Source organism: Acartia tonsa, chromosome 15 (assembly GCF_053477335.1).
Source record: "Acartia tonsa isolate MP-2025a chromosome 15, ASM5347733v1, whole genome shotgun sequence".
Lineage (NCBI taxonomy): Eukaryota > Metazoa > Arthropoda > Copepoda > Calanoida > Acartiidae > Acartia > Acartia tonsa.
In genome coordinates this window covers 5,052,770-5,077,310 of record NC_137274.1, presented here as the reverse complement: position 1 = coordinate 5,077,310, position 24,541 = coordinate 5,052,770, and the positions used below count along the sequence as shown (strand labels likewise).

At 32.8% G+C, this 24,541-nt stretch overlaps 1 protein-coding gene across 8 annotated transcripts in view; it reads left to right on the top strand.

Moving 5' to 3' along the window:
* tyn (trynity) overlaps positions 1 to 24,541 on the top strand; it is a 68,166-nt gene that overhangs the window by 39,316 nt on the left and 4,309 nt on the right. For 3 of the 8 annotated variants that reach the window (XR_013875572.1, XM_080150183.1, XM_080150190.1), the window contains 11 exons: positions 1,863 to 1,942; positions 6,708 to 6,782; positions 12,912 to 13,022; positions 14,314 to 14,517; positions 17,454 to 17,534; positions 18,142 to 18,226; positions 20,439 to 20,529; positions 20,865 to 20,939; positions 21,584 to 21,693; positions 24,019 to 24,129; positions 24,401 to 24,490. Coding sequence is in view for 7 of the 8 variants with exons in the window: in XM_080150183.1 (XP_080006309.1) it covers positions 1,863 to 1,942; positions 6,708 to 6,782; positions 12,912 to 13,022; positions 14,314 to 14,517; positions 17,454 to 17,534; positions 18,142 to 18,226; positions 20,439 to 20,529; positions 20,865 to 20,939; positions 21,584 to 21,693; positions 24,019 to 24,129; positions 24,401 to 24,490 (1,113 nt within the window). In the remaining variant the exon portion in view is untranslated. The remainder of the gene's footprint in view (positions 1 to 1,862; positions 1,943 to 6,707; positions 6,783 to 12,911; positions 13,023 to 14,313; positions 14,518 to 17,453; positions 17,535 to 18,141; positions 18,227 to 20,438; positions 20,530 to 20,864; positions 20,940 to 21,583; positions 21,694 to 24,018; positions 24,130 to 24,400; positions 24,491 to 24,541) is intronic. The other 5 variants (XM_080150185.1, XM_080150184.1, XM_080150186.1 and 2 more) reach the window with 5 other exon arrangements.

The window sequence follows — 24,541 nt, the reverse complement described above, 5'->3', positions numbered from 1 at the left end:
AAATTGATAGGACCATTCCAAGTTTCCATGGAAAAATTGATCTAGTTTTTACACCATATGGAAAATAGAGGGATAGAGAGAGAGAGAGAGAGAGAAGGGGGGGGGGGAAGAGAAAGATAATTTCACTTTTATATTTTTAAAAGATTTTTTTTCATTTCATTTTACTCTCTCTTTCATTTTATGAAAGCGAAGCTTTCCTAAAGTTAGAGTCAATATGTTTTCTTAGGAATAAAATTCAAATTCATAGAAGTTAGAATTGTTCTATTTTTTTGAAGCAATATTTATGCCCTTAAATCAATCTATCAATTGAATTCTAATTTGATCAATCTTTTATCAATCTGTCTGTCTATAACTCTCTATCTAACTATCTATCTATCTGTCAATCAATTTGTCTATCTATCTAATTGTCCACCTAACTGTCAATCTATAGATCTACCATTGAGTCTATCTATCTATCTAGTTGTCTACCTATATGCCTATCAATCTATTTATCATTGAGTCTATCTGTCTTTCTATCTATCTGTCTATATGTCTATATGCCTAGCTATCTATCTATCTACCAATCTATCTATTTGTCTATCTATCTATTTAACGTTTACTTTCTTCTGTCATCAAATTGAAGAAAAATAATTTTGCAATCTCCAATTATTAAATTATATTATTAAATGCTGAGAAAAATAAGAAAGTGAAGTTAGAGAGAGAGAGAGATATATAGATAGAGAGAGAGAAAGAGAGAGAGATATAGAAAATAAGAGAAAGAGAGAATGAAGAAAGAGAGAGAGAGAGAGATAAAATGATAAAAAGAAAGATTTTAACCCAATTAACAAAAATATGACAATTTCTGATGAGATATAAATCCAACTGTAAAAGCTTGATGACTCTATCTGCTAAAATATCTGGGATCTTAAGGGATAAGACAATGGGCTCTAAATTATAATTGTTCTCAAAGTTTTGATTGGGTAGTTAAAGTTAGTAGTGTTCAAGCTGTTCTACCAATGATTCTAATGTACAGAAGGTTTAATTTTGTTAAGCATAATTGGGGGTGTACACCAATATGTCGTCCATTATCTTATCCCTAAGTAACCTTGGTAACACCTCACTGATTATAAACAAATTTACCCCGTCTGCAGATTAAGATTATTATTGGAAAAGAAAAACCAAACCACGATTTAATTATAGAACCCCAAAGTGTTATTAGCCTTAGTCTTATAAGCCAACGAATCTCTTCATCCCATTTGTGTTTGCAAAAAATCTACTTTCTGTCTTTTTTATTTTATTTTTTCTCTTTCTTTCTCTCACTCTCTCTCTCTCTCTCTATCTATTTATCTCTCTCTCTTTCTTTCTCTTTCTCTCTCTCTCTCTCTTTCTTTCTCTTTCTCTCTCTCTCTCTCTCTCTCTCTCTCTCTCTCTCTCTCTCTCTCTTTCTTTCTCTTTCTCTCTCTTGAGATGAAATATTATTGGTCAAGCATTTAAAATATAGCTAATTTTTTTCATACTTTTTAATTATAAAGGGCTTTAATCTATGTAACAGCTTAAAAATTTTGGGTTTAGTCCCTTTCATGACAACGCCTCTTAATGGGCGTTTGGTCGTATTTTCACAGTAGATTTTCTTCTATATATAGCCCCGTGGGGTAATCACCTAACCTAGCCTACCTAAAAAAACCTATTAAAAGCTACTGTGAAAATACGACAAAACGCCTTGTAAGAGGTGTTATCACGAAAGGGACTATACCCAAAATTCCTTCCTTTAAAAGTGCTTCTCTGAACATATATAAAATTTCTATTGGTAAAAAAAAAAGCTAGTGCCAGCTTTCTTTTCCTAACAAATAAGATCAGGGTTTTTACTTGTCCCAACAATAGGATCGTCGCTATATTACTCAAATTCAATGCTATGAAAAAGGAACGAAAGGAAATTCTGCTGCTGCCCTGAAAGGCAGACAAGGTTAGGGGAGAGATATTCATTTGGTTCTATTCATAATTTTGAAAAAAAGCTTTCATAGCTCATTCATAGAAAACTTTCATACTTATCTGATATCACGCTAGGATTAAGAGGGAGTCAATATAAGATAATTATTTATTTTTAAAGATTGTACTCATTTTTTGAAAATTAAATAAAAAAATTATACAAACCTTTCATAGCTCTTACGTAGAATACTTTAACTCGTATCTGCTATCAAATTTATGTATAATAGTTGAAAGTCAATTTAAATGGTAAAAATATGAGATAATTATTCATTTTTAAGGATTGAACCAATTTTTCAATATCTAATAAAAAAATCAATAAACCCTTCCTAGCTCATACGTAGAACAATTTAACTCTTATCTAGGAACCCAGTAAAAGTGTCAGACTATGACGTCAGAAAAAATTAACAATTAACCAATGAGAGACCGCTATATATTTTACCATTGGTCAATTACAGTGAATAATGGCTTCTCATTGGTTAATTGTTATTTTTTTCTGACGTCATAGTCAGACACCTTTACGAGGTTCCTTATCTAGTATCAAATTTTTGTGCAATAGAAAGTCAATTTGAATGGTAAAAATATGAGATAATTTTTCATTTTTAAGGATTGTACCAATTTTTCAGTATCTGATGAAAAATTAAATTAAACTTTCATAGCTCGTACATAGAATACTTTTAAACTAAAGTTAGTTTATAAAATCATCATGTGAATAAGATTTTAACAAAAAAACATCAATCAATCAATCTATCTATCTATCTATCTATCTATCTATCTATCTATCTATCTATCTATCTATCTATCTATCTATCAATCTATCTATCTATCTATCTATCTATCTATCTATTTATCTATCTATCTATCTATCTATCTATCTATCTATCTATCTATCTATCTATATGTCTATCTATATATCTATCTATCTATCTATCTATCTATCTATCTATCTATCTATCTATCTATCTATCTATCTATCTATCTATCTATCTATCTATCTATATGTCTATCTATATATCTATCTATCTATATGTCTATCTATATATCTATCTATCTATCTATCTATCTATCTATCTATCTATCTATCTATCTATCTATCTATCTATCTATCTATCTATCTATCTATCTATCTATCTATCTATCTATCTATCTATCTATCTATCTATCTATCTATCTATCTATCTATCTATCTATCTATCTATCTATCTATCTATCTATCTATCTATCTATCTATCTATATACATATATATCTATCTATCTATCTATCTATCTATCTGTATGTAGGTATACATCATATGGTGTTAAAACCGTTTACAAATTTTGCCACAAAAATGGCCTGGCTGGTTTAACAAGGATGATCATGTTTAGAAGTTGCGCAGAAATACAGGGAGGGGACATTGGGCTGTTTATTATTATAGTCCCCAAAGTTTTATAATAACGTTTTTCTATTCGTTGGCTTAACAACTTTGCTATCTTTATTTTTGATTGTTTGGTTCATTGAGTTGTGTGTGCAAACGTTTTAACCACTAGTTTAATCATCATTGGGGATGTACATCAATTTAACGGCCATTGTCTTATCCCTTTAGATCCCTGTATACAAGTATCTGTATCTTTTCTTGCCATGAAACTAATTAATTTTGGTTGAAACATTTTTTTATGCAAAATGTTAATAGGGAAGCAACTCTACAAGTGTCTGTTCGTCGGTAATAGTACTTGAGGAATAAGACAATAGACGATAAATTATTGTACATCCCCAATGATGATAATCAAAATTAACCCTTCTGTAGACTAGAATATTTGGTTGAAAAGTGATTTTACTTACCAGTATGTAACCAAAATTCATTGATAGTACCCAAAGGTTTAGAGCCAATGAATTAGATAAACTTGTTTAATTTAGAGTCCAATGTCTCCTCCCTACCTGTCAACTAATCTACATGGATAAAAAAAATGAGAAAGTAAAAAAATGCAAGGGATAATTTTTTTCTACAGTTTTTTTCTCTTAGGAGGGTAGAGCTATCCTCCCTCAAAATAGTTTTAAAACTTCCCTGGGCCTACAGTAAGCTTCACACTGTTAAGGAGAACCATATCGGTTCAGTGGTTAGTGATATGTTTCGATACATTCTGTTACTATTATATAATTATGACTTCTGAACATCTGCTCGATAAATCATACTTGAAAATGGTTACCTACTTACCAAAGAGGGAGGAAACATTAGGCTGTATAATACACTAGTCCCAAAAGTCTTAGTAACGTTTTCTTATTCTTTGGCTCAACAACCTAAGAGATTTTTATTGACTTTTGATTGGTTGATTCATTAAGTTAAGTGTCTACACTTTTCAACCACTAATTGTTAATCTACAGTAGGTGTTATTTTGTTTATCATTATTTGGGATGTACAACAAATTGTCATCCTTGTTAATTTTTACAGTATAATGGTAATTTTCTCGTTTTCATTTCGAAATTTGTGTCAGATGTTGTTTAGAATTACATCACATTGAAGAATGGATCTATTATTACTTGGATGTTGCACCACATTTTTATGTACTCTAATAAAGTGAAACTTGCAGCTGGTTAAAACCGTTTCATCCACCCCCTTTAGCCATCTCCTCCCCTACTACTGGAAAAACGAACTGACCATTAATTAGGTCCTTATTAGCAACCTAAATTGACTATAAATTTCCCCATGTCTATAAATCCATGCATATCATATATCCATTCTTTAAGGACAATAGTCGTAACAGTGTTAGGACATTTGGAGATAAAATTATCTTCAAGGATTGATGTACAGCCCCAATGATTATGAACAAAATTACCCATTAGATAAAAATTATTGACTGCAAATTGTTTACTAACGAATCAACTACCAAGTTTTTGGCCAACGAATGGGAACTTTGGAACAAGTTTTATTTACATTCCAATGTACCTCTCTGAAATATTTCTCTACAATAGAGGTCTCTAGGGGCCCGTGAGACGGGGTGGGGAGGGGGAAATCAAAGATCTTGAAATGTTAAGGTTGGTTGTCTGTTGGATGTTTCTCTAAAAAAATACCGGACACACACACACACACTCACTCACACACACACACACATACACACACACACACACTATTTCAATCTTCATCTGTTATAAATATATTATTTTATGCTCCAATAATTATATACATTTAAATACTGTGGGTTCAAATTTTATAATTTTGGTCAAAATCTTATTCTTTAACATCTTATATATCTACCAGCTGCCATATCTACCATAAAATGTATCCTTTTTAGTTATGAATAAGGTCGCTAGGCGGCGCTGGTAATATTCATTTTTAGATTTTTTGCAACTTCGCTTGGGAAGGTGGCGTTAACCTCCCCCAAAATAGTTATAAACCTGCCCAGGACCTATAAGAAGCTTCATTGTAAAGGAGAACCTTATCTAAAAGTGCATTCTTCTGTCAAATATCTATCTATCTATATAAATATCCATTTATCAATTTATCTATCCATTTATCTTTCTATTATATCAATATATCTATTTAACTCAATATCTATCTATTTTCTATCTGAATATATAATTCTAGCTTGATATAAATCTATAGTCCACATAGAATGAAAAATAAAAGATAATTTGTAAAACATCATGTTTAATGCATTAAGCAATCTTCAGTTACACATATCTTTTAATACTGACAATAATATTAGCATTCATAGATTTTTTCAATCAAAGTTAGAGGATTTTTAAAATATTGAAATTACAGAAAAATATAATTTTTAAAAATCTATTTATATAAATATTTTAAATGTCTGTCTATATTTATGACTAACTAAGCAATTTCTCTTGGCAGAGTAGTGGATCTTCCCCAAAAAATAGTTATAAACCTTCCCATGACCTATGAGAAGCTACACTGTAAGGAGAACCATATTAGTTCAGCAGTTAGATAGATCCTTCAGTACAGATTCACAGAGATCCTGTTACTTTTATATGAGGATATATCTATATTTTAATACAATAATCATTCCAAATTTAATATTATCTACTTTTTTGCACTATCAAATCCATATGATCCCATTGTACAGTGCTGATTTGAATTTCTAATTTTAAGAACTTTTGTTTTCTCTATGTAAATATGATTTTGATATGGATGTTTTTTCAAATTTTTACCACCTTCTTCCCCCCTCCCCCCATAGAGATCAGTTAATAAACTCTCCAAGAGAGTCTGTTATTAAATAGTTAGTTATTTATTGCACTGGATTATAGATAGCTTTTAGCAGATAATTCAAATTTAAGATTTTTTTATCTGTCCAATATTGTCTAATATATTATGAGATACATGAATTTTCAACAAGGCTCTCTCATTTTAAGTGGTGTCATTCTGAAAAATGATTAGTAAAAACTTATTCACATGATGAAAATAAGGAAAAAATAATATTGTTCATGTTATAAATTGGGCATCTCTAAGTTTAATATAAAAAAATTTCTATTAGATTAAACAATTTTGGAATATTTATATCCATTTAAACATATTGAAATTGTTTTTATTTCTATGTTTAATCAACCTAACTTAAAGTTAAAGATTAATTAAGTATTAGAAAATTAACAAAAGTTAATTTGAGTTTTTCTATAGTTATATTATATTAATTTTAAGTTAATTAAAACTAGTAAGGTTTTAATGGGGTAGTTTTAAAGTTATATATGTAGTCTTAAGATTCAAATCATTGTTGCACATTATTTTATACCATTGAATATCTCTCCCCCACCGCCAAAGGGATGCGAATGCCGTTATTTGGAAAACCAGAGGGCGGGGTCTTGTCCTCCCTGTTTAGCAAAGTTGGTCGCCAAGGTGGGTTCCTTAGTTTTTTTTTTAAGGCAACAAGGATTTTGTTCTATAAAAATAGATTTTTGCATAATTATTTATAGCATATTATTATGAACAGTTTTCCATGGACATTAAAATGATAAATTAAAAGTTTAAACCTGTTTTGTTATCTAAGGCTTAGGCTAACAAAACTCGTAAAGATTTTAAAATTTCTATTCTAATAATCATGGAAAATTGTCTGTAATACAATGTCATACATGATTTTTCCGTATTGCTGAGAACCGGTTCTAATCTAGAAGATATAAATTGGTTTTGAAAGCCATACTGGAAAAGAAAGATTCTAATGCAAAATCTGAATTTTTGAATAGAAGTCCTTGTTTCTGGGTTTTGGGAAAATATCAAAAATATATTTTTTCCACCTATTCATCTGAAAAAAATTATTTGCTGCCATTTTTTATGATATGTCAGCATTTTTACACATGTGCTATATCACCTATTTAATTTTAAACTATTGTTGTAAAACAATTCTATGTGTAGGAAAAAATATATTTTTGATTATTTTGTCTTCTAATACTATCTTTTATGTTTTCCAATTCGGCTTTAGTGGGATTTTCTTGCTTAATACTTGATTTTCTTAATTTGCTCTGTCTTAGAAGTAGGGGAAAATATTCTGACAAATTTTTTAAATTGAAGATTCAAATTTAACACAATCAAATAATAATTTTGTATTTTTATGATTTCTAAAAATTTAGTTAGGGAAACCTTTAACCTCATTCACTGAATTCATAATTTCCTAAAATTTTTGCGTAACCTCTGAAGAGAATATTTTTCACAAGCAAGTTTTGGCTTTGTTTTTTATATTTCTACTCTGAATTTCTTAAATTTGAATCTTTTTGAATATTTTTTGTGTGAATATTGGTCCCTGTTCTTGTTCTTCCTATAATTAATCTATAAATTTTCATCAACTGACCATAAAAATTAAAAAGCATGAAATTTTAAATCTAAATCATAAAAATATAAATAACCTAATCTAAATTATTATGTAGTTATTATCAAATATAATTAAACTCATATAAACTTAAAATAAACTTAAAAACAAAATAAAAAAAAATTTAAAACTAAAACCAAGTTAATTTAAATTAATATGAATTTGCATTAAACCATTTTAAAAAAATTTATTTTAATTTGCCTTGAGAGTATTCTTAAAGTTGATTGAAATTTAAATAAAGTTAAAAATTAGTTAAATTAAAAAAGAATATTTATGAATAAACCTAAAATAGTTTAAAAACCTAAATTTAAACAAACTCTAAAAGACTTAAATAGATAAAAACGCATGAATTTAAATATTAGTTAAATAAAACCTTGATATCCATTATTTGTATATATGTATGTATGTTTGTCTGTCTGTCCTTTAGGTTCTGCCGATTGGGTTGAAGGATGTCCAAATATTTTTTGTTGGTATGAAGCGTGCCAAAAATTTTTTTAACTTACCAAAATTTTTTAACCTTAGGGGTTGTAAATTACCCCCCCTCCCATTCCTTTGATTGAGTATCCTTTTAAGGGAACATTCTTGATCAAAGCTTTTGAAGGCTATGGCCTTATTCACTACTAGTAGAAGTTTTCTATGGCTTAACTAAAGAAAGTTAAAAAGAGATAGATAATAGAAAACAGATAGATAGATAGAAAGATAGATAGTAGAAAATGGATGGATAGATATAAAAAGAAATAATAAAAGAGTAAAGATAGTTAGGAATTACAAAAAAGGTTGTAATAGATAGACAGATAGATACATAAAAAGATAGATAGTAGATAATGGATAGATAGATATAAAGTGAAAAGAAATTTAGAATTCCAACATGACTCTTTTTTTCCCTTTAATCTTCAATTAAAAACAAGGATGGCTAAGTTCATAATCCACTTGTCGTCTGGGAGGTGATAGGTTCGAATATCGTTTTAAACACCGCGATATAACTAAAGACGTTAAAATGATCCCTACTGCTGATATATCAGGTATGTGACATTAATAGTTAGAGTAGTGGGGAAGGCCTTGGCCAAAAACAGGCGCAACTCAATATCAAACACAGTTAGGACTTTCAGACAAAGGTCCTGCAATGAAAAAGTTGGTTTTTGATAATCTATCTATCCGCCTGTCTGTATGTCTATCTGTAAATAATAACAAGCTAACAACATTGAAAATCTTCACAATGTTGTAACAAAAGTAATATGATGTTTGTCTGTATTTGTGCATAACTGCTGCTCAATTTATACGGCTCTCCTTTTCGGCAAAGATTCTTATAGGTCATAGAAAGATAGCCCTAATGTTATAAAGTAATAAATAATTTTTTTAGTAACTTATTGCCAGTAGTACAGCTGGACCGACGAACAGACAAATCAAAGGATTAACCATATATTAAAAGAAGCTTCGCTTCTAAAAAATACAATAGATGAAAACGGGACGTTTTCTCAGGATTTAAGAAATATTCTTGTCAGCTGTTAAAAAATAGCCAGGGATCTAAAGGGATAAGACAATGACCGATTTCCTTCTGTAGATTACAATTAGTAGTTAGATATTCAATGCAAAAATATAAGATTAAAACCAGTTTTGTTAGCCCAAAGAAAATTGTCTGTAAAACGATGCTATACTTATCACTTTATTTATGAGACAAGTAGTTTTTTTTTTGCAAATTTAAATTCGACAAGTACAATTATTTTAGTTGTTTAATGTTAGGATATTGCTAACCACTGAACCGATTGAGGTCTCCATTTTAGGGAAGCTTCAGATTGATATTAGGATGGTTTTGGCCTATTTGTAAGGCCAAATCCCATCCATATTGAATTCAGATCTCTATGATAATAGTGTTCAAAAACTCTAGTACCTCTTTTGTTATATAATAACGTTTTCTTACTCGTTGTATTTTGATTGGTTGGTTCATTAAGTTAAGTGTCCTAATGTTTAAACCACTCTAATCTATAGATGGGATAATTTTGTGTATCATCATTAAGGATGTACATAAATTTATCGGCCATTGTCTTATTCCTTAGTCATTTAGATGATATTACTTCTATTTAATACATTAAAGCTATAAAAAAGGACGGACAGACAGACGTACAGAAAAGCTTTGCCTTGTAAAACCTAGATTTCACTTGTCAGGGGTTAACAGATAAATATATTTCTTGGGAGTTTTTTATTATTTTCATCTTCACTCAATAATTCACTTTGTCTGTTCGTCCGTCAGTCAGTCCGTAACGCTATGGGGGAAATGTGATTTTCTTTGCTGGTATTAAAGGTAGACAGCTACAGCTTTAGTGAAGTTTTTTTATGACATATGTGCATCTAATCTATACATTGTTTTGTCCGTCTGTCTGTCGGGCATGCTTCAAAAGATGTATAACTCTCTTTTTCATTATTATGAGAACTGAACATCTGCTATATAAATCTTTGTCTCTCTCTCTCTCTCTCTCTCTCTCTCTCTCTCTCTCTCTCAATATCATAATCAGACATAATCGTCCTATAGTTTTGAAACTCCTATTTTCCTGTTGTTTTAATGCCTTTTTAAAATCTCATTATATAGAATTACAAGTAGCTTATTTCAAGATTAAGGAATAGGTATGTTTAGATATTCATCTATCTATCTCTATTCATCTATCTATCTATCTTTTCATCTATCTATCTATCTTTTCATCTATCTATCTATCTTTTCATCTTTCTATCTATCGTTTCATCCATCTATCTATCTTTTCATCTATCTATCTATGTATTCATTTATCTATCTATAAATCTGATATTCTATTCTATCTATTTATTTATCTATCTATCTATCTTTTCTTCTATCTATCTATCTTTTCATCTTTCTATCTATCTTTTCATCTATCTATCTATCTTTTCATCTATCTATCTATCTTTTCATCTATCTATCTATCTTTTCATCTATCTATCTATCTTTTCATCTATCTATCTATTTATCTAACTTTTCATCTTTCTATCTATCTTTTCATCTATCTATCTATCGTTTCATCGATCTATCTATCTTTTCATCTATCTATTTATCTATTCATTTATCTATCTATAAATCTAATATTCTATTCTATCTATCTGTCTATCTATCCTTAAAAAATATATTTACTGTTATTTTCGCAGATAATTTAAGAATATAAAAAAACAGTTACTTTCAATTTGCTTTCTTTTAGCAAAGATTTATGTATACAGATAGATAGATAGATTATTAGATAGAATAATAGATAGATAGGTATAATTCAATCAAACATTGAGAGAGACAGACAGACATACAGAAAGCCTGATATACAGATAGACAGACAGATAGAGAGACAGACAGAGAGACAGACAGAGAGACAGATAGACAGATAGACAGACAGACATATAGATAGTTAGACAGATAGATAGACAGATAGACAGATAGAAAGATAGACAGATAGACAGATAGACAGATAGACAGATAGACAGATAGACAGATAGATAGATAGATAGATAGATAGATAGATAGATAGATAGATAGATAGATAGATAGATAGATAGATAGACAGATAGACAGATAGATAGATAGATAAACAGAGAGACAGATAGATAAACATTTGATGAAAAAACCTAGAGAAATTAATAAACCAAAAAATATTATTAAAGAATAAACTAAACAAAATTATTAAATAACTAGTTAGTTATTAATTTTTGTGCCATCTCTTATACCGATAAATGGACTAATGACCCCCCCCCCACATCCAATACAAAAAAAATCTTATTAAAGGCATCAATGATTTACACCAGAGTGTGTTTAAAGCACTGATCCCCCCCCCCCTCCCAGTAACAAATTGTACCTAACCTAACAAGACCTAAAGTAAAAACACAATTTTATATTTCTAATCAGAGGGGTAGGGGGTTCAGTACTCAACAAGGAACGATGAGGGAAAACTCTTTTTATTAGTTGTCCATTTTCGGTATAAGGTAAATTGCTTGATTTTTAAAAGGATATATTAAGTCACAATTTAAAAAGAAACTAAAAATAATTATATCTTTTGATTTTTGACTTGGCTTATATCAAGGGATCTTAGAGGATAACGCAATGAACAATAAATTGATATACATCCCAAATGAAAGCAAAGAATTTAAAAAGTTCTCATTGGTTAGCTTAAAAAATTTTATTAATTGGTTTAAACTAGCGCAGAATCCAAACATTTCAACCAATAATTTTTAACTACAAAGACGGGGTTATCATTATGTGGAATGTTCATTGTCTTATCCCCTAATATCCCTGCTGTAGTATCTAAACTCAGGTAGGGAGAGGACATTTTATAAATTAGTTCCCAAAGTTTTATAATAACGTTTTCCTACTTGTTAGACTAATAATTTTGGAGACTTTTATTGAATTTTCTGTTTATTTTGTCTTATTTATTTTTTATTGTCTTATTCCTTTTAGTGGTTGAAACCTTTTGACACTCAATTTAATAAACCAACCAATTATAATTCAATAAAAAGTGCCCAAAGTTTGTTGGGCCAACTAAAAAGAAAACGTTATTTTAAAATATCTGGGACTAGCTTAATAAACAGCCTAATGTCTCTTCCCTCCCTGCATGTGTAAACTAATCCTAAACTGCATCTCCACTAGAGTTGGGCCGGATATCTGGTATTAGATATCAGCCGGATATCCGGTATTGTATATCAGCCGGATATCTGGTATTAGATATCATCTAGATATATGGTATTAAATCTCAGCCGGATATCTGGTATTAAATATCAGCCGGATATCTGGTATTAGATATCAGCCGGATATCCATTATTAGATATCAGCTGGATATCCGGTATAAGATATTAGACAATATCCGGTATTAGATATCAGCCGGATATTCGGTATTAGATATCAGCTGGATATCCATTATTAGATATAAGTTGGATATCCGGTATTAGATATCAGCCGGATATCCGGTATTGTATATCAGCCGGATATCTGGTATTATATTTCATCCGGATATCTGGTATTAGATATAATTTGGATATCTGGTATTAGATATCAGCCGGATAACCAGTAATATATATCAGCCGGATATCTGGTATTATATATCATCTAGATATTCGGTATCCGACCAAATATATATCCGGCCTAACCCTAGTCAGAATAAACTAGAATTGTACCTGGATTTCAGGATCCTTACCTGAGGAGGGCCAGGAAGCCTCTGACAACGCCAACAATAACAACGGCGGCGGTAACAATGGCGGTAATGGCGGCGGAATTGACAGTTCCTTGGTTGATAATGGTAATAATTATAATTTTCATGATAAATATTGGGTGCCATTATGTAATTTTTTTGTATAGAAAAAACAACTTCACCCCCCCCCCCCAAAAAAAAAAAAAAAAATCCCCCAAATCTCCCCCATGTGTAGTGGAATATTAGAAAATCCACCCAGCCTTCATAACAATATTTTTTTGAATAGTTATTTATCGCATCATATTATAGGCAGCTTTCCATGGATATTAAAATGTTAGCTTTGTTAGCCCCGAGGGGCCGATGCGATAAATAACTATTATTTTTTTAAATCTTCGATTTTTGATCTTTAGACTGTAGTAAATTTAGTTGATGCTGTGAGTATTGGTGCAAAAAATATGACGTAACAAAAAAAATTAGCCAATGAGAGGCCGTTATTGACCAATGGTAAAATTTATAGTGGCCTCTCATTGGCTAATTTTTTTTGTTACGTCATATTTTTTGCACCAATACCCACAGCATCATTTAGTTTTGCCTGATTTATTAAACATTTGGTGATTGTAAAAATTTGTACATAAAAATATAAATAGCTAGTAGTTTCCCCCTTATATCTTAGTGAACCAGCCCAAACCCACTCCTTCTTTGAAAGGCCCATATGATGAGCTTTGACACCCAGGGAGGAAGGGGACATTGGGATGTTTATTACACTAGTCCCTAAAGTTTTTAAAAATAACGTTTCTTATTCGTTAGCTTAACAACTTTGGGGTCTTTTAATGGATTGTGATTAGTTGGTTCACTAAGTTGAGTGTCCAAACCACTAATTATAATCTACTATAGGGTAATTTTATTTATAATCTTTGGGGATGAACATCAATTTATCAGCCATTGTCTTATCTCTTTAAATTCCTGTATAACTCCACTGGGGGCTAGCTTGCAACCTACCTAACCTAATAAAAAATTCCATTTTTTTAGCTGGGTTTTGGTGATTGGTTCATTAACATAAAAAATTAACACAATAAAACTTTTTAATAACTATTGGTGGTGGATGATTTTTAAAAATTTACATTTTTTAGTGAATTGGTGGAAAGAGTAAACAAATTTACCTTTTTTTTCTTAAAAAAGTTTGAGTTAAAGATTGGAAATTATTTAGCAAACGAGCAAAAAGTGGATAAAAATTATCAAAACCGTCCAATTTATTCATCTTCAATGATTTCAAATATGTATAGTAAATAGCAATAAAAAGGCGCCAAAAAAAAAACGAAGGGAAAATGGCGCCAAGACCACAAACAAGTTAAAAAAATGGCGCCAAAAAATGAGCCCCAACGTTGAGATAATTTTATAGGCTTCCCAGGAGGAAACAACAACAACAACATTGGCGGTGATATTGCCCTGGAAGACAACGAATTATTCGGCGATGGGCTGAACGGACCCTTCACGGCGGAGGACAGTAATGATTTGTTCGGGGGCGGCGGGGGAGCCAATGGGGGCGCAATTTTTGGCGGCAGCAACGGAATTTTTGGCGGGATCGACCCAACATTTGGCGAGGGTAAGTAATTTGTAGTTTGTTTAGTTGTTAGAAGCAGGATAGAGGAGCATGCGATTATTTGAGTAGTATTTTTATCTCATCGTATTATAGACAGCTTTCCACGGATATTGAAATGAAAAAATATAGAAATAAAACCGGTTTCTTTAGCACCTAGGAGCCTAAGGCTAATATTCGTGAAAAGTTGTCTGTAATGCGATGCTGTACATGATTTTTCAGTAAGGCTGAGAATCGGCTCTAACCCAGCGGATATTAATCGGCTTCAAAGCCATACGGGAAAAATATTTAGCTTTATTGAATGCTCTATATATTAACAACATAAAAATACTAATTTTTACTAAACAGGTAATTTAAAAAAAAATAAAGTTTTTTTTCTTCACAATCCGCTTGAGGTACCAAAAAATTACTTTCTTGCTGAAAAAAAAACTTTTTTTTAAATTCTATATATGATATATATATATATTAGTTAAAATCACAAATGTAATAATTTCAAAAAACATTAGGGGTTGATTTTGAGAAGTTAATACTTTATTTGTGATTCCTACTAATATTAGATAATAATTATGACAAAAGACGATTAGTATATAAGACACATTGGGTCAAATGCAGTTCACGTATAGATGTATGAACTTTAAAGGCTGCTAACGGCCAAACGGTGGAACGTCATTAATCAAAGAAAATACACAGTTATTTCGCATTGCACATAAATGCGCGAAAAAGACTTATTTGGCGCGTTTTTTCTTCAGTAATGCTTTCCTGTGCATCATTGTATCTTGGTTATTCCAGATTATTTGTAGGCCTACAGTGCGAAGACATGACATGTACGTTCAGCCGTTTGGCAGCTAGCAGCCTTTAAAGTTTATCCATTTTTGGAGATAATCGTTACCAGGAACATTTTACCTTGAACTGCACTAGATCCGACACATTTATAGACATTAGACATACACAAAAGTTTTACAGAATCTCCGCTAGTAAAAATATTAATTTTTTTATATGCTAAATTCAAAAAAAATATCTCATATCAGTACATATACCCCCCTCCACCCTATATAAACGTCCAAGGATGGGGGTAAAGGGGTGTTTACCCCCTTAAAACTTTTAAACCCCTTATATTACTTTCCTTAAAATTTCAAAAAAAATGCTTAAGATATTACTCCTCACCTCAATGCCTTAAAACCCCACATTTTATCCCCCTCAAAAAAAAAGCTTTGACGTCCTTGCTTCTTGTAAATCAATTTAACGACAATTGTCTTATCCCTTAAGATCTCTGACAATTGCAAATTGTGTCCAAGCCTTTATATGACAGACAGACAGACAGACAGACAGATAAACATCCTGTTACTTTAGTATATTTAGGATTAGAAAGCAACTTAGAATTGAGTTTTTATTTAAATTTTATCCTTATCATGCATCCTAATTTCTATCCACAGGAATCTAAAGGGAAAAGACAATGGACAATAAATTGATCTACATCCCCAACTATTGTAGACAAAAATAACCCCTTTTGTAGATTAAAGTTTTAGGTTGAAAAGTTTAATACGATTGGTAAAAAGTAATATTATTCAGTCTTTTCCACCAATAAGGGGTAATTTTGTTGAATGATGGGAAGTTCAATTTAGCTTCCATTGTCCTATAATATGCGCTATTACCATGTTTTTTACTGAATAACACTCCCGCGTTTTTATTCATTTGCGCTATTGCCGCGTTTTTTTTCCCCACTGGCATTCCCGCGTTTTCTAGATCCAACTCTCTTATTCACTTTAACCACGATTTTATCTATTAAAGCCGTTACAAAGAATATACGGGATAAAGGGAGTGTTAAATTTGAGATCATTTTTTGGGTGTAAGGGTTTATTAAGGCTGTAGATCACCCAGGGATCTTAAGGGATAAGACAGTAGAAGATATACTGATATATATCCCCAATAATGATAAATAAGATTACCCCCTTAAGTAGATACAAATTATTGATTGAACAGTTGTGGCACTATCAGTGGTTGAAAAGTTTGAAAACTGGAATCATTTAATCAAAATTCAATTAAAGTACCCAAAGTTTTTGGCTTAAAGAGTAAGATAACTTGGCTATGAAACTTTGGGTACCAGTGTAATTTACAGTCCAATGTCCCCTTCCTCCCTGGGGCTTTCACTTGATTAAGCTACTTAAACTGTTAAATTAGTAAGTCATGATGGTAATATCTAGAAAGGGAGGGGACATTGGATACTATTTATACTAGTTCATAAAGTTTTCTAATATCGTTTTCTTATTCGAGTGTAATTTTGGACATGGGCTGTTTATTCAACAACTTTAGAGACTATTTTTGAATTTTGATTGGTTGGTTCATGAAGTTGAGTATCGAAACGTTTAACCACTTTCTGTAATCTTCAGAAAGGGATAATTTTGTGTATCATCATTGGGGATGTATATCAATTTATTGGCCATTGTCTTATCCCTTTAGATCCCTGGAAGCTAACAAATCCAGTTAATTTAACATAATTTAATTAATTTTAAACGGGGGTTTTAATAAATATTTTTCTGTATTATTTTGCAAAGACAGCTTATCCTTACATAAAAGTAACAGGATGTTTGTCAGTCTCAAAAGATCTCGCTTACCCATTATACTGAGTTTGTTGTTTAATTAAAATTTTTGAAACGGAGGGTGGGGCATTGGAGTTACAGTATCCAAAGATTCACAAACAATTGTTTGCTTTAATCTTTGGGAACTTTTATTATATCTTGATTAGTTGTCACAAATAATCCACCAATAATTTTCAATTATAGAAGGGGTAATTTTGTTTATCATAATTGGGGATATACATTAAATAAACCTCTGTAGCCTTATCCCTTAAGATCCTTGTTCGAAAAACAACCCAAATATTATAGAAATTGGTGTTCATCTTATCCCTTGAAATCCCTATTCTAAAAACTAACCAAATGTTATAGATATTGGAGATAACACTATTCCCGCAGCTGGTGGCAATCAAGATGACGTAAACTGCGACTACCTAGGCACCTGCTATGATGGTAAGCAAACGAGTGAGATATCAGATACCCCGGGACTAAGAAACCCTTAAGAGGGGCTTTGAAATCGCTGCTTATTATAAGGGGATACCAACGTCTCTTGGAGTGGCAATGTAAAATAAAGGGGCGATTCATACTAGAGACGTTGAAAATTGTACCTACTGCTGCTATATCAGGAGCTTGACATCAATAGTAAGAGCATATCACAGATCTAAGGCGGTCAAACAGCTTTTAAGCAGCTTTTTAACCAGTTTATTTTTCAAATATTCTGCTGCAAAATTTACTCAGCTGTTATCAAAGCTAGACCATTGATTTTTCTTATTAACATTCCCTTCATTGTTGAGCATATTTCCATTTAACACATCCATGGCAGTCAGACTGATTTTAAGCAGCTTTTGAACTGGTTTTATGTTTTAAATATTTTCTAGTGAGTGTCAAAAGTAAAGTTAATAATACTCAAATTTACTCAGTTGCTATTAAAGCTAGAGCTTTGATTTTTCTTATCAACATTCCAATCATTATGGAGCATATTTAAGTGTAAAACATCCACAGCAATCAGACTGCTTTTAAGCAGCTTTAGAAACGATTTTATAATTTTAATATTTTGTAGTGAGTGTCCACTGCAAAGATACCAGGATTGTTGTGAATGTTGGAACAAATAAACCTTTCAGTGGCAGAATTTATGCTTTGGGAAGGTAAGTTGGATATTTTATTTATCTGACTATCTATTCATCAATCTATCTATCTATACACATTTCTTTCCATCCATCTATTTGTCAATTTATTTGTCTATCCATTCTTTTTTTTCTATCCATCTATTTATCCTTCTGCTTATCTATCTATCCATATATTCGTCTATATATCTATCCATCTATCCATCTATCCATCTATCCATCTATCCATCTATCCATCTATCCATCTATCCATCTATCCATCTAACCATCTATCCATCTATCCATCTATCTATCTATCCATCTATCCATCTATCTATCTATCCATCTATCCATCTATCTATCTACCTATCTATCTATTCATCTATCCCTCTATACATCTATTTAACTATCCATCTATTCATCTATCTATCTATCCATCTATCTATCTATATATCTTTCTATCTTTCTATCCATCCATCTATCCACCTATCCATCTATCCATCTATCTATCTATCTATCTATCCATCTATCTGTCTGTTGATCTTTCCATCTATCCATCAATCTATCTATTTAACTATTAAATGAGAAAGTAGATAGATAGATATTAAGAAATATTTTATATAATTAACTGAACTTTCTCTTATTCATTACATAGACAAGGACGGTTTTTTTGGTGATTTTTGCAACTATATAAGTAGTGCAAATTGGGGGGGGGGGGTAATTACCCCCCCCCCCCCAAAAATCGGCACCAAATACCAGGGAGGGGGGGGGGGGGACATTGGGCTGTTTAATTCTCTAGTCCTCAAAGTCATATAATATTGCTTTCTTATTCTTGGCTCAACAACTTTGGGACCTATTATTGAATTTTTATTGGTTGATTTATTTAATTTGAGTGTCCAAACGTTTTAACCACCAATTGAAGAGGTAATTTTGTGTATCTTCATCGGGGATGTGCAATGGCATCAATTTATCTACCACTGTCTTATCCCTTAGATCCCTAACCAAAATATCTATATACTGAAGGACTTTTAGATTATTAAATTCAGTTATAGAGTAGCTTCGCTTGTAAAAATATGTCCTTAAAAACCTTATTGTTTTCATATTGACTATTGTTCTGTATAAAGCTGGTTCTAATGCTATTACATTTTTGAATAATAACAATAGAATTGCTTTTTTATTATCTAAATCTATTTATCTATCTATCTTCCAAACTCTCATTTAATCTATCTATTTATCTATCTAGCCATATTAGCATCCGCTTATCAGAGTTTTTTTTTCATACTGTACTAAACTATGAAGTAATATTCTGTAAACTCGACTGTGGGAAAAATTGTTGACTCGTGAGAAAATTTTAGCTATATGTGTGTTGCAATAAACTATAGTAGCAATCCTTCCCTAGCTTTGTTGGTAGCACATTCACTAGTGGTTTTAGATCTTACTATCTATCTATCTATATATATCTATATCTACAGTGTTTTTTTTATGAGAACTTTTTTGAAAGCAATTTTACCCCACTTGTAGTTATCAGAATTTAATGATTAATGGCTTATTTTCTTCGTTTTTTAATGCAATTAATAGATATTAAAAAAAAATATTTCAGTTGTTTTATTAAAAAGTACAGTAAAATCTAAAATTCAAAACTTACGTGACAACGTCAAAATGGTTTTAGCGCATTTTTCTTATGCTCAAATCTTCTACCCTTTGCAAGAAAAAAATTGGTTTTTCAGTAGTCGACTTTGGGGGGCCAGTACTCCCTCCCTGATTGAGATATGACCTGCAAACTTCGACATATTCTAGTACATGTTCCCAATAGTATCTGTATCAGCTCTAGATCTCAACTTCGAAGCGTTTAGCAGCCATTCTTGCAAAAGGTAGAAGATTTAAACACAAGAAAAATGCGCTAAAACCATTTTTAGATGTTGACACCTAAGTTTTGAATTTTACATTTTACTGTACTTTTTAAACAAAAACTATAATATTTTTTTATTGTTCTATTAATTGCATTAAAAAACAAAGAAAATAAGCCATTAATCATTAAATTCTGATAACTATAAGTGGGGTAAAATTGCTTTCAAAAAAGTTCTCATAAAAAAAAACACACTGTATATATTGATCTATTTATCAATCTATCTATCTATTTATCTATCGATCTATTTATCAATCTATCTATCTATCTATCTATCTATATATATATATATATATATCTATACATCGATCTATTTATCAATCTATCTATCTATATTTCATTGTTTAGGTCTGAAACCTGTAATGTAGATGTGATAAACTCTGACAAGTTCCGGCTGGACCTGACCATGGCTGGACAGGACTGCAACACACAGAGTGCGGTAAGTCTTTCTGTACAGTGCACTAATGGTGAAGTAACATCCATCAGACAACCAACTCTCTGTGATGCACGACCTTTGTCTGAAGAGTCCTAAATGTGTATGGTAATGAGTTGCGCCTGTTTTGTGCCTTGGCATTCCCCTCACTCTAACTATTTAAATCGCGCATCTGACATAGCAGCAGTAGGAACCATTTTTAACATCTTTAGTTATGAAGCGGTGTCAGACTGAGATTCGAACATATCACCTTCCCGACGACGAGCAGTTGCTCTACGTGTTAAGCCACGGTCGCGAGTAAAAAACGGCGTCAAATTACTAAGAGCCAATTTTATTTTTAGGGTGGAGTATACACTAACACAGTAGTGGTACAGAAACACAGTGTAGTCATGACTAAAACTGATAAAATATATAAGGTAAACTATCTATCTAAACATCTATCTATCTATCAACGTATTCATTTTGCTATTAACCAATCAACCTATATATCTGTCTATCGTTTGTCTAAGTATATAATATATTTATCTATTATATTTTTTTACTATCCTAATGTATCTATCTATCTATGTCTGGTAACAATTTTGGTACCCTTACTTGAAAGATATATCTATGTATAGTCTATATATCTCTACTAGCGGCTTCGCCCCTAGCCTCTATGGGCTTTGCCCCAAACGGTGATAAAAAATTTTTTTGGCGAAAAAAGGACCAAAGAAATCTTCAGCAAAAAAAAATAGGGGGGGGGGGGGTTGGGGGTGTTCACCCCCCAAGAAAATAGCCTAAAACCACCACAGAACTAGTAAGTATATTCCCTAAAAAGTAGAATCAGATCGGTTCAGTGGTTACCGAGATCTTAAGGGACGGACAGACAGACGGACAGATAGACGGACAGACATTATGTTACTTTGTATTATAGATATACCCTATGTACATATCTATCTTTCTATCTACATATATATCTATCTATATATCTATCTATTTACCTATCTTTTTATCTATATATCTATCTACATATCTTTCCTTCTATCTATGTACATATCTATCTAAATATCTATCTATCCAGGTAAGATGTACCTATGACACAAGCAGTAAGAACATAACCTTTGGAATGATGCCCATAAGAGATCCTGATATGATCAGTATCACATCTGCTCCAGAAGCTCCAGCTCCCAGGTATACCTGTCTGTCCTTCTATCTGTCCTTCTGTCTGTCCTTCTGACTGTCTTTCTGTCTGTCCTTCTGCCTGTCCTTCTGTCTGTCCTTCTACCTGTCCATCTGTCTGTCCTTCTACCTATCCTTCTGTCTGTCCTTCTATCTGTCCTTCTGTCTGTCCTCCTGTCTGTCCTTCTGTCTGTCCATCTGACTGTCCTTCTGTCTGTCCTTCTATCTGTCCTTCTGTCTGTCCTTCTATCTGTCCTTCTGTTTTCTTCTGTCTGTTCTTCTATCTGTCCTTCTGTATGTCCTTCTGCCTGTCCTTCTGTCTGTCCTTCTGTCTATCCTTCTGTCCGTTCTTCTGTCTGTCCTTCTGTCTGTCCTTCTGTCTGTCCTTCTGTCTGTCCTTCTGTTTGTCCTTCTGTCTATCCTTCTGTCTGTCCATCTGTATGTCCTTCTGCCTGTCCTTCTGCCTGTACTTCTGTCTATTCTTCTATCTGCCCTTCTGTATTTTTCTGTCTGCCCTTCTGTATTCTTCTGTCTGCCCTTCTGTCTGTCCTTCTACCTGTCCTTCTGTCTGTCCTTCTGTCTGCCCTTCTGTCTGTCCTTCTACCTGTCCTTCTGTCTGTCCTTCTGTCTGTCCTTCTGTCTGTGTTTTGTCTGTCCTTCGGTAATTCTATCCTTCTGTTTGTCCTGTTTCTTCTATATTCTTCTGTCTGTCCATCTGTCTGTACACTTCTGTCTGTTGTTCTGTCTGTCCTTCCGTCTGTCCATCTGTCTGTTCATCTGTCCGCTTCTGTTTGTCCGTCTATTTGTCCTTCTGTCTGTCCTTCAGTCTCTCCTTCTGTCTCTCTGTCTGTCCGTCCTTCTGTCTGTCCTCTGTCTGTCCTCTGTCATTCCTTCTGTCTGTTCTTCAGTCTGTTCTTATGTCTTTAGTCTGTCTGTCCATCTCTCTGTCCATCTGTATGTCCTTCTGTCTGTCCATCTGTCTCTCCATCTGTCTGTACACTTCTGTATGTTATTCTGTCTGTTGTTCTGTCTGTCCTTCTGTCTGTCCTTCTGTCTGTCCTTCTATCTGTCCTTCTGTCTGTCCTCCTGACTGTCCTTCTGTCTGTCCTTCTGTCTGTCCATCTGTCTGTCCTTCTGCCTGTCCTTCTGTCTGTCCTTCTGTCTGTCCTTCTGTCTGTCCTTCTGTCTGTCCTTCTGTTTTCTTCTGTCTGCCCTTCTGTCTCTCCTTCTGTCTGCCCTTATGCCAGTCCTTTTATCTGTCCTTCTGTCTGTCCTTTTGTCTGTCCTTCTGTCTGTTCTTCTGTCTGTCTTTCTGTCTGTCTATCTGTCTGTCCATCTGTCTGTCCATCTGTCTGTTCATCTGTCCCCTTCTGTTTGTCCTTCTGTCTGTCCTTCAGTCTCTCCTTCTGTCTCTCCTTCTGTCTCTCTGTCTGTCCGTCCTTCTGTCTGTCCTCTGTCATTTCTTCTGTCTGTTCTTTTATCTGTCCATCTGTCTGTTGTTCTGTCTATCCTTTTGTCTGTCCTTCTGTCTGTCCTTCTGTCTGTCCTTCTGTCTATCCTTCTGTCTGTCCTTCTGTTTTCTTCTGTCTGCCTTTCTGTCTGTTCTTCTATCTGTCCTTCTGTCTGTCCTTCTGACTGTCCTTCTGTCTGCCCTTCTGTCTGTTCTTCTGTCTGTCCTTCTGTCTGTCCTTCTGTCTGTCCTTCTGTCTGTCCTTCTGTCTGTCCTTCTGTCTGTCCTTCTGACTGTCCTTCTGTCTGTCCTTCTGTCTGTCCTTCTGTCTGTCCTTCTGTCTGTTCTTATGTCTTTATTCTGTCTGTCTATCTCTCTGTCCATCTGTATGTCCTTCTGTCTGTCCATCTGTCTCTCCATCTGTCTGTACACTTCTGTATGTTATTCTGTCTGTCCTTCTGTCTGTCCTGTTGTCTGTCCTTCTGTATTTCTATCCTTCTGTTTGTCCTGTCTGTCCTTCTTTCTGTCCTTCTGTCTGTCCTTTTGTCTGTCCTTCTGTCTGTCTGTCTGTCCTTCTGTCTGTGTTTTGTCTGTCCTTTGGTATTTCTATCCTTCTGTTTGTCCTGTTTCTTCTATATTCTTCTGTCTGTCCATCTGTCTGTACACTTCTGTCTGTTGTTCTGTCTGTCCTTCCGTCTGTCCATCTGTCTGTTCATCTGTCCGCTTCTGTTTGTCCGTCTATTTGTCCTTTTGTCTGTCATTCCTTCTGTCTGTTCTTTTATCTGTCAATCTGTCTGTTGTTATGTCTATCCTTTTGTCTGTCCTTCTTTTTAAAAATTTCTTAAAAATTTCTGTCTGTTCTTAAAACTACTCTTTTGTTTGTTTAGAATCCGTATATTGGACGCCAACTCGAAGGAGGTAGAAACTGTGAGAATAGGTGACAAACTGACCTTCAGAATAGAGATACCAGAAGCAACGCCATACGGAATTTTCGCCAGGTTAGTTTTTTAATTTATGTTCATTATTCTGAGTTTCAGTCCGTCTTTAATCATCAATTGCATATTTTAATGAACATCTGCTCAGTAGCTAACTTTGTCTGTTTGTCCCATGGTATAAAGAAAAAATTTGAAAAATTACTTAAATCTAGGATTCTGGTAACGAATATAGAGTTGCAACACCTTCTTAGTCATACCTAATTGTTACAAGAATCATCATCCAATAGGGCAATTCTAACAATCCTAAATTAAAAGCTCACCAAATCTTGTTTAGAAATTGTGTTGCCATGGCTAAAGACTCGAGGTCCACCTTCCCAATTCTGGATGCTGAGGGTTGTCCTGTTGACCCAACTATATTTCCCAGGTAAACTTTTATTCCAATTTGGATGAGGCGAGGTACACATATTGAAAAGTA